This window comes from Lagopus leucura, unplaced genomic scaffold, assembly GCF_019238085.1.
Source record: "Lagopus leucura isolate 7727_CA_CO unplaced genomic scaffold, USGS_WTPT01 Super-Scaffold_100002, whole genome shotgun sequence".
Classification (NCBI taxonomy): domain Eukaryota; kingdom Metazoa; phylum Chordata; class Aves; order Galliformes; family Phasianidae; genus Lagopus; species Lagopus leucura.
Window position 1 is genome coordinate 1,076,354 of NW_024962263.1, and position 12,926 is coordinate 1,089,279.

Below are 12,926 nucleotides of genomic sequence, written 5' to 3' on the forward strand. Positions count from 1 at the left end.
TCCAACTGATTCCTTATCCGCCAAATAGTCCACCCTTCAAATTCATGCCTCTCCAATACAGAGATTACAGTGTGATGTGGAAACCACATCAATAGCCTTGCGGAAGTCCACACAGATAACATCAGTTGCCTTCCCTTTGTCCACCAGTGCTGTCACTCCATCATAGAAGGCCATAAATTAGGTCAGATACGACCTTCACATGGTGTAGTCATGCTGGTTGTTTCAAATCACCTGCTTATCCCTCACGTACCTTAACGTGTCTTCTAGGAGACATATTTTGTATGAGATCTGTTTCATAATCTTCCCAGGCACAGAAGTGAGGCTCACCAGCCTGTAGCTCCCCAGGACCTCCTTCCTCACTTTCTTGTTAATCTTGTTAAAGGGAGTGATGTTTCCCTTTTTCCATTCATCAGGGGGTTTACCTGACAGCCACAACTTTTCAAATATGATGGTGAGTATCTTGGCAACCACATCAGCCAGCTCCCTTAGGACCCTTGGATGCATATAGTCCAGCCCCATAGACACATTCAGTTCCATGAGGCGGTCTCATGAGACTTGCACTGCCCCTACAGTCGTGGGCAGTTTGCTCCCTGAGTACTGACCAAGAGTTTCTGGGATGTGAGAAATAGGAGAATCCTGGCAGCCAGTGAAGACTGAGGCAAAGAACTCACTGAGTACCTTTCCCCGATTTCTTACTCTAAGGGATGCACCAATCTTAAGCTCAGAAATGGTGTTTAAGTGTTAACTAGCTCTTATGGGCACCATCAATTTTTAACACCCTAGCCCATGGGATACATCCAAGCCTTTGAAGAGGTCAAAGTTAGCTCTCCTGAAGTCCAGGCTAGCAATCCTACTTATTGCTTTACTTCTGCTACACAAGATTCTGAATTCCACCATCTCATGACCACTGCATCCCAAGCTGCCCCCACCCTTCACATCCCTGACTAGCCCTTCCTTGCCAGTAAGAACAATGCTAAGTAGCACACCCCTCCTCATCAGCTTCTCTACCACTTCTGTCAGAAAGTTATCTTCAACGTATTGCAGTAACCTTCTGGACCATGTATGCCTAGCCGCGTTGCTTATCCTACAAATATCAGAATGATTCAATTCCCCCATAAGAACCAATGCCTGGGTTTGCAAGACTATTTCCAGCTGTTTGTAGAAGGCCTCATCAACTTCATCCTCCTGATCAGGTGGCCTGTAGTGCACATCCACAACAAGTGTCACCTACGTTAGCCTGCCCCATAATTCTTACCCCCAAGCTCCACTCATCCATGATTCACCCCCATGTGCCGCTCATCACATTCTAATTGCTCTCCCATAAAGAGCAACTCTAACACCTCACCTCACCAGCCTGTCATTCCTACAGAGGATTTATCTATCTATCACAGCATCTCAGTCATGTGAACTGTCCCACCATGTCTCCAGATCCCCTCAGCCAGTAATTTACCTGACCTATTGTATGGGAACTGCTGAATCATGGCCTGAACCTCTGATTGATCACCGGAGGCAAGCAATGAGTCAGCCATGGGAGCACAGGTGAAGGCAATTCACCTCAATGAAGGATCTCTTCTGGAGATCTGTTCTGCTGGAGTTTCATAACCAAGCCCAGTGTAAGGGTAAGCTTTCTATCTATTCTCTTTTTGTTATCATAATCTGCTTTGCCTAGCTCTCTTGTTTATTTTGTAATTATAACATCTTAATATTCATTGATCATACTCCTATTCTTCTCCTTCCTTCTCGGCCCCAGCTGCCAGCGGGAGGGACAGTGGAAAACACTACTTGTTCTCCTGATCCCTTCAACATCTTTCCAAAGAATACAAAGTTCCTTTGAAAGTTCTGTAACTTCATTGTTGCAGTCTCTTGCGACTCTACTTAAATGACAATGAGCAGATAGTAGTCTTCTTGTTTTATTGGATGTGGTAGAGTCTTCTTAACATCTCTGACGTGTGCACCTAGAAAACAGCAAATGTCTCAAGAAAAGTTATCTGGGTTGCAGATGGGGGCTCAGTCCCATTGAGCAAGGAATCTCTGATTACTAAGATTTCACCATTTTTGGTGGCAGTAGTTTTAATGCAGTTCCTTAGTTGACCCTGCTCGATATGCTTGCTGCTTCCTTGGCTCCGATTGGTATCCAGATACTCTGAATCCCTTCTGGTGCAACTTGAGCCTAGTCCCTCCCTCTAACAAAGGAGAAGAGGCTGACCCCAACTTTTCCACAACTTCCCTTCATGTAGTTGTAGAAAGCAATAATGTCACCCCTGAGCTTCCTCTTCTCCAGACTAAATAATCCTAGTTCTCTCAGCCACTCCTCATAACACTTGTATTCCAGATCCCATACCAGCTTTGTTGCCCTTCTCTGAATTTGTTCCAGGGCCTCAGTGTCTTTCTTGCAGTGAGGGGCCCAAAACTGAACATAGAACTCATGGTGTGGCTTCACCAGTGCTGAGTACAGAGGGATGATCGCTTCCCTGATCCTGCTGGCAGTGCTACTTCTGATACAAGCTAGGATGCCACTGACCTTCTTGGCCACCTAGGCATGTTCAGCCAAGCATTGACCAACCTCCAGGTTCATTTCTTCTACATAGTCTTCCAGTCACTCTGCCCTAGGCCTGTAGTGTTGCCTGGGATTACTGTGGCCGAAGTGCAGGACACAGCACTTGGTCTTGTTGAACTTCATCCCATTGATCTCAGCTCAACTATCCAGCCTGTCCTGATTCCTTTGTAAGGCCTTCCTACCCCCAGGAAGATTGATGCATCCTCCCAGTGTGGTGTAATCTGCAAACTTAATAAGGATACACTCAGTGCCTCATCCAGGTCTGACTCCTGGGGAACGTCACTAGTGACTGACCACCAGCTGGATTTAACTCCATTCACTGTCACTCAACACAGCTGTCCAGACAATTCTCTACCCAGCAAAGAGTGCACCGGTCCAAGCCATGGGCTGTCAGCTTCTCCAGGACAATATTGTGGGAAACAGCATTGAAGGCTTTGATGAAGTCTAGGTAGACAGCGTCCACAGCCTTTCCCTCATTCTGAGAATGACAGCTAGATCTGGATGAAAAAGTTACTATTTTCTCTGCTATCATGCCTTCATCAAAAATACAGTTGTTAGAAATTCCACGTTTCATTCTATTAGTGATTTAAATATATATCTGTATCAAAGTATGTTGGCTGAAATTGTCAAACAATTGATGTCTGACAACCTTTGATAACTGAGGCTAATTTTTAACTTATATTTAAACTAAATACTTGTAAGTTCATTTTGTAAGTTAAAATGGATTATTGATTCTGTGTATGTTATCAGGATGATTTACAAAGAAAACATTACAGACAAAGCCAATATTTACATCACCTTCTGACTGACTTATAAAGCAGTGCTTTTTTTTTTTTTCTTCAGAAAAACCCTATTTCATATAAAACAATAGGATAAGAGATTTTTCCCATTGTAGAGATGTTGTTTACACAGAATCACAGAATTGTAGGGGCTAGCAGGGACCTCTAGAGATCATCTAGTCCAATCCCCCTGCAAAAGCAGGCTCCTCAGACCAGGTTGCACAGGTATGTGTCCAGGCAGGTCTTGAATGCCTCCAGAGAAGGAAAATCCACCATCTCTCTAGGCAGCCTGTTCCAGTGCTCCATTACCCTTACTGTGAAGAAGTTCTTACACACATCTGTGCGGAACTTCCTATACTTCAACATGCTTAACTCAAGTGTAAAAAGTAGTCACTATAAATACAGCATCTACAAATATTTTAAAAACTGAAATATTTCAGTCAAGTTCATTTGCATAGAGTGGGAATCACTTTATTTTCTGTGCATTTGTCAGACTCATTTCTCAAACATTCTGAAGATGAACTGAGCATGCTTGATGAAACTGCACAACTAGTACAAAATAGCACTAGCATGAAAGCTCCCTGTTCAGCCAGGTCAATCTTCTTCTCTGCTAGCTTGTCTCATGGCACAGGGTAACGGCCTGCTCTTGTGCCTTTAAGATCTCCCTTCTTGGTCAGTACTGTATTTCTGGCAAACATCTGGGAAGTTGAAGTTCCCCACAAGAGTAAGGCCTAGCAATATTGTGACTTCTCCCAGCAGCTTGTAGAATACTTTATCTGCCTCTTCATCTTGGTTGGGCAGTCCATAGCAGACTCCCACAAGGATATCAGCCTTGCTGACCTTCCCCCATCCCCTTACCCATAACCTTTATCAATACTAGCATTGAGCTGCGCAAAACCAAAACGCTCCCTAACATACATAGACCACTGTACTGCCTCTTCTTCCTTGCCTGTCCCTTCTGAAGAGCTTATAGCCATCAGATGTTGCAGTGCTCCAGCTGTGTGATTCCACAAGGTTTTTTGATGGTGACGTGTCATAGTTTTTCTGCTGCACAATGATTTCTAGCTCCTCCTGTTTGTTGCCCATGCTGCACACATCAGTGTAGATGCACTTCAGCTGGGCTGTTGATCTCACTGTAGAAAAGGAATGCATGACATTTTGTCTGAATAAGGCCTTTCAATTCAGTACATGCCCCTAATATAGCAAAGACTTCTTTCCTGAATATGCTTTAAAACTATGTACTCTTATGCCAATGATAAATTACTTTAATGTAGCAATAGGATCAGTGTTAATATGCAAGTGAGTTTAAATTATAGGCAGAATATCTTCTCATGTTCAGTTGTAGAGTTGTCTCCCATAAAGCACTGAATAATTTCAATCGCTTTTGCATTTCCTGGACACTGAGCATTTTACATTCTGATTTTGTATCTCATGCCCTGTACAACAAACTTCATCAGGAAGAGTTCAGCCATTTCTGGAAAGCATAGTTTTTGTGTGAATAAATAGCCACAGGCTTGGTTAACAACTCTGGTGTTTTTGCCTTTCAGAGCACAAACTTGAAATGTAATGATGACTCTTGTGTGTGCCATCAGAAGTGCTGAAATATCTTCATTCATAGTATATATTACTGCAACTATTAAAATACTGCTCAAGCACTGTGATGTGCTTTGCTAGTAGGTTTCATGGGTGCAAATTTATAGCAGAAGTATGACAAGTTATGACAGTAATGATTTAGTAGGTGTGACTCACAGTAGGAGGGTAGATGAGTCTACCTTGTTACCATACCCCTTTTAAATCTTTTTCTGGCTATGTCTCTAGTCCACTTGTCACTGCCTACCTTTTTTCCATTCCACAACTTTCTCATTTTGAACACAGTGTTTTCCCTTCTAGTCATGCTGTCTAGTTGAAGATTGAGTCAGAGTTTATAGAAGGGAAATATGTATGTCTGAATATTTATACTTGCTTTCTTTGCCACCAAGTGACAGTTAACATTTCCAGACATCCTGTCCTTCAGTTTTCTAACTGGCTTTCAGCACTCTTCTTAGTTTGTCCTCATTTTTTCCAGTTTCTTGTCCCACACTTTCCACAATGGATTAAACTTCTTTCTGCATGCTTTTCTTTGTGATACTCATTCATTCTCCCCACTTATCTGATTCCTCTCAAAGCTGTCCATGTGACCAGCAGACCTGGTCTCATCCCTCCTAAAAATCATCTTCCAGTGTAAGTATTGGTAGGAGATTCTTTTCTTCTTCAAGCCCTGACTCCTCTTTGATATCTTTGCTTGCCTCACCATATGAAAGATTTTACTTATTTTTTCCCAGTGTTTTTTATAATACTGTGACAGAGAAGTAGGGGTGGCAGAAACATTCAAGTTATATGAAATGAAGCTCTAAAGGACTAGAAAATGCCACAGTTCTTTGCGTCAGCAACCTTAGTCTGAACCCATTGCAAGATATGACATGGTACAGGCTTTGGATACGAGAATGTACTCTCATACTACTTCATAAATATATATTAAAAACATCATTTATAAACTTCGTTATGCTTATAAAATCATATATTCAAACCACTGAGGATAGATTAGCTAACGTTAGCTGATGCTATTCAATGCCAAAGGGTCATTCAGTGCTTCTGGACGAACCGGTATCTCCTGCAGCAATGCACCACTTAAATGCAGTAATGCAGTACACATTATGATTGGCAACAGCTTTTCAGTAAGTCATATCACAAGAAGTAAGGTTTACATATGAACAGCTGATTAAAAGAGAGATAGAAGAATGAAGAATATGCAGTCAGTCCCTGCACTAAAGAAAGGACACCAACACGTTGTCCGCTCATTCCAGGGAGTGCAGTTACGTTTGCGGATTATACCAGTTTTGTAGTTGCCATTGCTGTTGCAGTTTTAATATTGTCAGGGAAAATTTGCAAAGAACTACAAAGGGAACTTCTAAGTGTAAATGAATGGAAAATCAAACGGTGGATAAAATTCATTCCTGTTATTTGTTATAAATGTATTGACAGAGGGAAGAAAAAAGCTAATCATACAAAGTTACCTCTCAAGAGTAAATTATTAGGCTTATGAGTATTCCGTGAAAACTTCATCTCAACAGCAGTCAAGAAAGTAAAGCTGTTGTTATCAGGAGGCATACTGTTGTTATCAGGAGGGAACATTGCTACGTTCTGATCCTCTGATCAATCCTGAGATTGTTTGCATCTGTGCAATCATAATTACTCCATCTCCACCAAAGATCAAAAATGATGTACTGGAACAGAAGGAACTGTGAAGAAGGCAAAAAAGGTGACTGGCGGTATTAGAATGGCTGCAGTAGAAGAAATGACCAAGAAAGTTTGTAATTTCTTGCTGCACAGAAAGCAAACAATTGAAAGAGGCACAGGAAAGAGGTTTCTGAAAGCACAAAGAGCATAAAGAAAAGAGAAGTGACAGTGAACAGGCAATCCCTTGTTAATAGTAAAAACTGGGGGCATCAAAGAACATCAGCAGGGCTGAAGTTTGAAACAGGACAGAGGGGACTTCTTCATGAAAGGCCTAAGTGAGCAGCGGGCCTCCTTGTGGCTGGATATTGTGAATGTCAGATGTTTATTTACCTGTGCTCTGGGCCAAAGAAAAACCTTTGTTCTGTCTAGCACAGCTCTTGATTCCCTGGAGCCTTGGTGCATACTGCTTCTCTAATGCTATTCCTACCAGAGAATATTCTCATGCTTTTACAGTCTTATGAATATAGAGGCTGAAAGTGTGCAGCTAAAAAGTTTGTGTTGCAGAGTGAGGAGGAAAAGCTGAACTGCTGAACAGAGAGATGACCAGAAGTGTAAGAACACCCAGCCCGGCAAACTCAGTGAACAAGTGAGAACTGCAAGAGCAGAATTGTAGTCTTCCATTTCAAATGTTAAGGAATGCAAACAGTTGGCAGAGCTGAGAAAAGTAAACAGAACTTCTGCCTGGAAGACAGAGGTTTTTAACCAGCAGGAAAACTCCAGCATAGATGAAGACAGCTGGAAACAGTAGACAAGTTACACACTCATGTCCTCATTGAAATGAGACTTGCTGGATCTAAAAAAAGAGACAAGCAGCTAAGTTAAATCAGAATGGATATGTACCAGTCTTACTGCCCACGTTGAGAGCAGGGTATAACTAGCTGACATCAGGGACCTGTTAGTACTGCCTGGCTCTTAAGGCTACAAATGACCATCAGAAACTCACAGAATCTCAAGATCCAGCAAGAGTGAATTAATAGACTGCTTTAGGGTCTATTTAGATTTAGGGATTTAAAACTAATGGAATGCAGGGGAAATGCTTTGCTTTGCCTTCTTTTATCCAGCGGTGTTAAAAATATGCAGCACTGGTCAGAAATCCCCACAAATGTGCCCACACCACATTGATGGCTCTTTCAGCAGCACTTTGTGAGGATCATCTGCAGGAACAGCGTCACATCTGTGGGAGCAGCAGAGATGTCGCTTCCTTTGTCAACGAGTTTTCTGAAATCAGAGAAATGCTGTGCTGCTGTTTCTCAGGGAACGCAGTAACTTCAGGCAGTGCCACAGAGCGACAGCCCTGGGGTGGTGAACGGCAGAGAGGGGAGTCCATCCATCCTTCCAGTGCAGAGGTGGGAAGTTTTAGGCTGTGGTCTGACGGAAAGTCTACGTGGAGTCAAATTTCAGAGCTGGAGCCCTGAACTGCAGTGAGTCACACAGAGAGCCTGAGAGCTGCCTTTGTTCCACTTGTGTCTGAACGTTGGAGGAGAAACAGCAGGCTCCAGTTTTCTGTAACTTGTTTTCAGAAGTATAAAATTCATGTTCACTGAACATTTTCCGCCCTTGAGGTCTTTCAACTGACTTTCAAAAAATGCTGTCATGGTAAGAATTCTCACTTCTACGTTATTTTTTTAACCCTCATGTTTCTGTATTACATTTTTTGTCTCATTCTTTTCCTATCCTCCTCCTTTTTTTTTTTTCCTTTTTTTTTTCCCTTTTTTTCCTGCACACCTGCTTCAGTTGTGCCTGGTGGAGCTGGAATGTGCTGCTACTGTTCTTAGGCTTGTCGATCCATGCTTGTTCAGCAGCTCAGGTCATAGAAGGTAAGACTTCTCCAAATCACTTGTATAAATTGAGAGTAAGAGTTAATTTTAAGATAAGCTTTCTCAGTATAGGAAGAGACTCTAAACTGAAGTTCTTCATTTTCTCTGCTGCTTATGGTTCTTGATTTCATACAGGGAAGTTGTTGCAAGTTAAGAGCTTAAATTGCTGTTCTTTCTGGAAAAAGGAAAATAGATGCATTGGTCCCCATGTGTATGATAGCCTATTATGGCTGCTCTCTCAAGATTGCTTCAGAGTGTAATAGCCAACGGAAAGCACTTGAAAGAAGTAGAGAATACTGGATATTTTTGCATGTGTCAAATTGGGAAAAGGTAGCAGAAAGCAACTTGTGTGAAGATGTGTGTCTCTCTGGCTATGTAAGAAACATGCCAGGCACAGTGCAAGCACTGATGTGATTGATACTTTCCAAGTTGTACTGAGATTTCTCTCACTAACTGTCTGAGCAAATTGTGATTTTCTAATCTCTTGAGTTATATATTTATTTTTACCAGCCTTTTAATGAAAAGTCTTTCTATAATTGTGGATCACATATTCCCATAACTGAGCCAAATCACTTCTCTGGAAGACAGAGCCTCATATGTCAGTTCAATAAAGAGAGCACTGTTTTAAAGTCTATATACAGTTTTGAAAAAGATGAAAAAACTTTGTATATTACTTTTGCAGTATGGACAATTATTCTTGTATCAAATATGCTCTTTTTTTTCTTGATTCAGACTTAAACAGGCTGTGAATTTGTTAAGTATATGACTGCTAAGCAACTATCTGATAAGAGAATTGGAAATAATCTAGGGGAAACAGGTACTGTGATAAAGAACTCAGTATTACTCAGAACAGGTTGTTTGCCTGTTATCAGACAGTGCACCCAAGAATCAAAGATGTAAGTAGCTGTCTCGGTAAATAAATACTGTAAGTGCAATTGAGGAGCACATTCTGCTGTATTGCAGATCATTAATTAAGAGGACAAGCTATATTCAGCTATTAGAGAAAAAAATTGTATCTGTAGATACAATGTATGGATATACATGTGTATCTCTAAGATACCTCCATCTCTTACATAGTAAGTTTTTCTTGAGCTGATGAATGGCAGTGTGGTGAATGGGATCTGAACTGGAGAGAGCTGTTGATTATATATTTTTCCTGGTGCTTGGTTTGAATGTTTTCTTCTGCTAAAATTAGGCACTGAGTGCTGGTAACAGGAATAAGATCTTCCTTGATCTGTGATGCTGCAAATGTATGAATGCTATAGGTTCTCCCTGTCATTGCTGAATAGTCAAAAGAGATCAATTGACCTGCCATTAAACCTGTTGTTTCTGTTGCTGGACTTACACAATATCCTTTTTTTTGTGACTGTCTCCTTTAGTATTACTGCTTTCCAGGATTCTCCAGCCCGCTGAATATTGTGCTATCTTTCTGTTGGCTGACCTCTCCTCCCTGTCCTCATAATGCGTCTATGGCTGAATGGATATGTTTAGCATTTTTTAAGGAAGTTAGGTATCTGTTATGTAATGCTAAGATCATGCTATGTGTTGTGCCAGGATGTAAAAATGTAAAAAATAAAATATTCATAATATTAAAATTCTGTTGTATCTTCTGCAAATGTATGCTATTTGGTCATTGTTTTATGAAAACTTCTAAAAAATGCTTGGATTTTGCTTCAGAGTGAAAATAAATACAAGTTATGGAATCTTATCAGTTTCTATGAGTTAACATCCTGATTTTGTTGGAAGGTTATAGTCTGTTTTACTGCAGCTAGCGTTGCACCAGTACAAATATATGCATACATGCACACTTCCCCCCAGTCCTTCCTTTTCACCCAAGAATAGTGCCGTTCGAACCCCACAGATTGCAGCAGTTTTTCCTCCTGCGTTCATGAAATCTGTGCAGATGCAATACTCCGTTCTGCTTGGGTTTGTGTGTGAAGTTTGAAGACATGTTGGGGTCTTACTGAATTACCTCATCATTTCTCCTTTCTTCAAATGACAGTATAGCACCTGTACATAAAATAAAAAAAAGTCTGGCTTTATCTGGTCTCACTTCATGGTGCAAGTTCTTCACCTTTAATTGCACATCTTATCATGTGACTTGCTTTACCTTGGTTATCTATGGCTGCTTTCTGTGCATTGCTTTGAATTTTCAGCCACAAATTAATTTAGCGAATAGAAGATTCTTGGAAGGCAGTCCCAAACATTCCAGATTATGAACAGTATTAAATATATAAAATCTGAATCCTAACACTGCTGAATAAGAGGATCTTCCCTCTGATTTGCTCTAGCCTCTTGCAGAAGCCATATTTAATTCCTCCAGGAGATCTATGCAGTTACCAATGCTATTCAGTTCCTGTCATTCAAGTTAGCATGAGCCTTTTTTCAAATAAATAAGTCAAATTGTTCAAGTGCACGTGATACTACAGTTTTGTCATGCCTCTGTTCTTTAAAAGAAGCTTCACAAATTTCTCACTAACATCTGCATTTTATTATTATTAGCCAGCTAAACACTATTTTCTTGCCCTAAAAAATATGCTCAGCAATAGCTTGGCTGTCATTAGGTGGCTGACTTGATGAGCTGAATGGAGAAATGCTGAATTATTGATGTCCTTTGGCTGTTGATCAAGTAGTGTAATGCATACAAGTGGTTAGCTTGCATTTTTAATCCAGGATGAACTGACACAGGTTGCCCAAGGAGGCTGTGGATGCCCCATCCCTGCAGGCATTCAAGGCCAGGCTGGATGTGGCTCTGGGCAGCCTGGGCTGCTGGTTGGCGACCCTGCACGTAGCAGGGGGGTTGAAACTAGATGATCATTGTGGTCCCTTTCAACCCAGGCCATTCTATGATATAAAGGTTCATTTCTCTCAAGTAATTATTGTATGTGCTTTGCATTGCATTTACACGTGTAAAATCACACTGACATATGCATTGATAAGGATGGCCTAGTGTATTCCTTTCTAAGATGGGAAAATTACTGTAATTCTGTTCTGTATGGAGCACAGTGTTTTGTTAAAGTAGTTTAGACGCCACTGTATATTCTTGTTTCACTTTGAGCATTTGAGCAACATCAAGCTGCACTTGAATTTAAACTGAACAAGGCACCATATATTTTTCAGACACATCTTCAGCCTGCTACTGGCTGTTCTGCATGTAGTTAACACAGAATTGAACCTGATTTCCTAGCCATTAAAAATATCTTTCCATGCAGAACATAGGTAATTTACTATAGAAAATCATTTGGTTAAGTTGGCATCATCTGTATGAGCAGCAGAACAAACATGATTTAATAAATTTGTTCCATTTTCTCACTTTTCTAAATGGATTAGTCCTCTGTGCAATACTTTCTACATGATAATTCTCTAGGACAATAAACTTCTTGTTTGCTAAGCGCTTCTACCACTTAGCAGATGTTCTTTCTTGAAGCCTCTTAATAGAAAACCACCTGGTGTGGATATAGTGTTGTAATAGCTGTCTTCATTTCCTCTCTGAAGGAACAGAGGAACACAGGAAGCCTGCAGCAAGCAGCTGTTTCCATGATCTAAACAGAAATTAAAATTTCAATTCTATGTTCATGGGTGTTTGAAGGATGTATTCTGCTGAAAAGTCCATCATGAAGTAGTTTCTTTCTGTATTGCTCTGACTCAGCTGTAGATGGTGCACCACAGTTTCTTGAAGTCCTATTGGCCACCCAAATGCATGAATGCATATACATCTGTTTATTCACCATCATGCCCATTCATAGATTTCTCATAGCTTTATTCTGTAGCTCTGTTACTCAGTCTGTGTCCTATGGAGCAGTTGCTGTGTACAAAGTGCTAGCTCCTGATACTTTTTGTAGTACTTTCTAAGAAGTATCAATTGAACTAAAATACTTTAAATCTGATTTACTTTTTATACACTAAGCACAGTGTCTGATCTTGGTGATCTTGTGTTATATATTGAACTACAGCTCCTCATTGCTGAAATGGATGCATGACTGGAGAGAATGAAGTACTGTTTCAGGTGACTGGGGATAGCAGAAAACAGTGGTTTACTTTGTGTGCTGGCTTAAGAACAGCCTTGGTTTATGCAGTTGAATGCAGGCACAAATGCATATTTCAACTGCCATTTCAATCAATGAACGGGGAAAGGAAAGATTTTAGCCCCTTTTTGTTGTCTCTCATAGTCCAAATTTTTTTTGGATGCGAACTACTGGACTCCTACTGCACAACTGTTAATCTAGGCTAAAAGTTGCTTCAGTGTATCCCTAAGACACAGCTGCTTTGAATCCTTGGCCCTGCTTAGTGTTTCTGAGGTAGGTGGGAGAAACCCTTCAGCATAATAGATGCAATTTCTACCAGAAAAATCTGAGGTTGTTATTGCATCAAATGCAAGCTTAAGTGTGCAGAAAACAGGTCATATCTTCCTAATGCTGCTCCTCTCTCCATTAGGTGAATCTTTTAAGAGAAGAACAACAAAAAAAGTTTCATGTCTGAAATGTTCAAAGAGCTTCA

General features: G+C 40.7%; 1 protein-coding gene across 1 annotated transcript in view; it reads left to right on the forward strand.

Moving 5' to 3' along the window:
* Positions 1-7,915: 7,915 nt before the first annotated feature.
* The window catches only part of COL15A1 (collagen type XV alpha 1 chain), a 107,257-nt gene continuing 102,246 nt past the window's right edge, over positions 7,916-12,926 (forward strand). The window contains exons 1-2 of the mRNA XM_042868953.1: positions 7,916-8,208; positions 8,347-8,429. Coding sequence (XP_042724887.1) covers positions 8,198-8,208; positions 8,347-8,429 — 94 coding nt within the window. The 5' untranslated portion in view covers positions 7,916-8,197. The remainder of the gene's footprint in view (positions 8,209-8,346; positions 8,430-12,926) is intronic.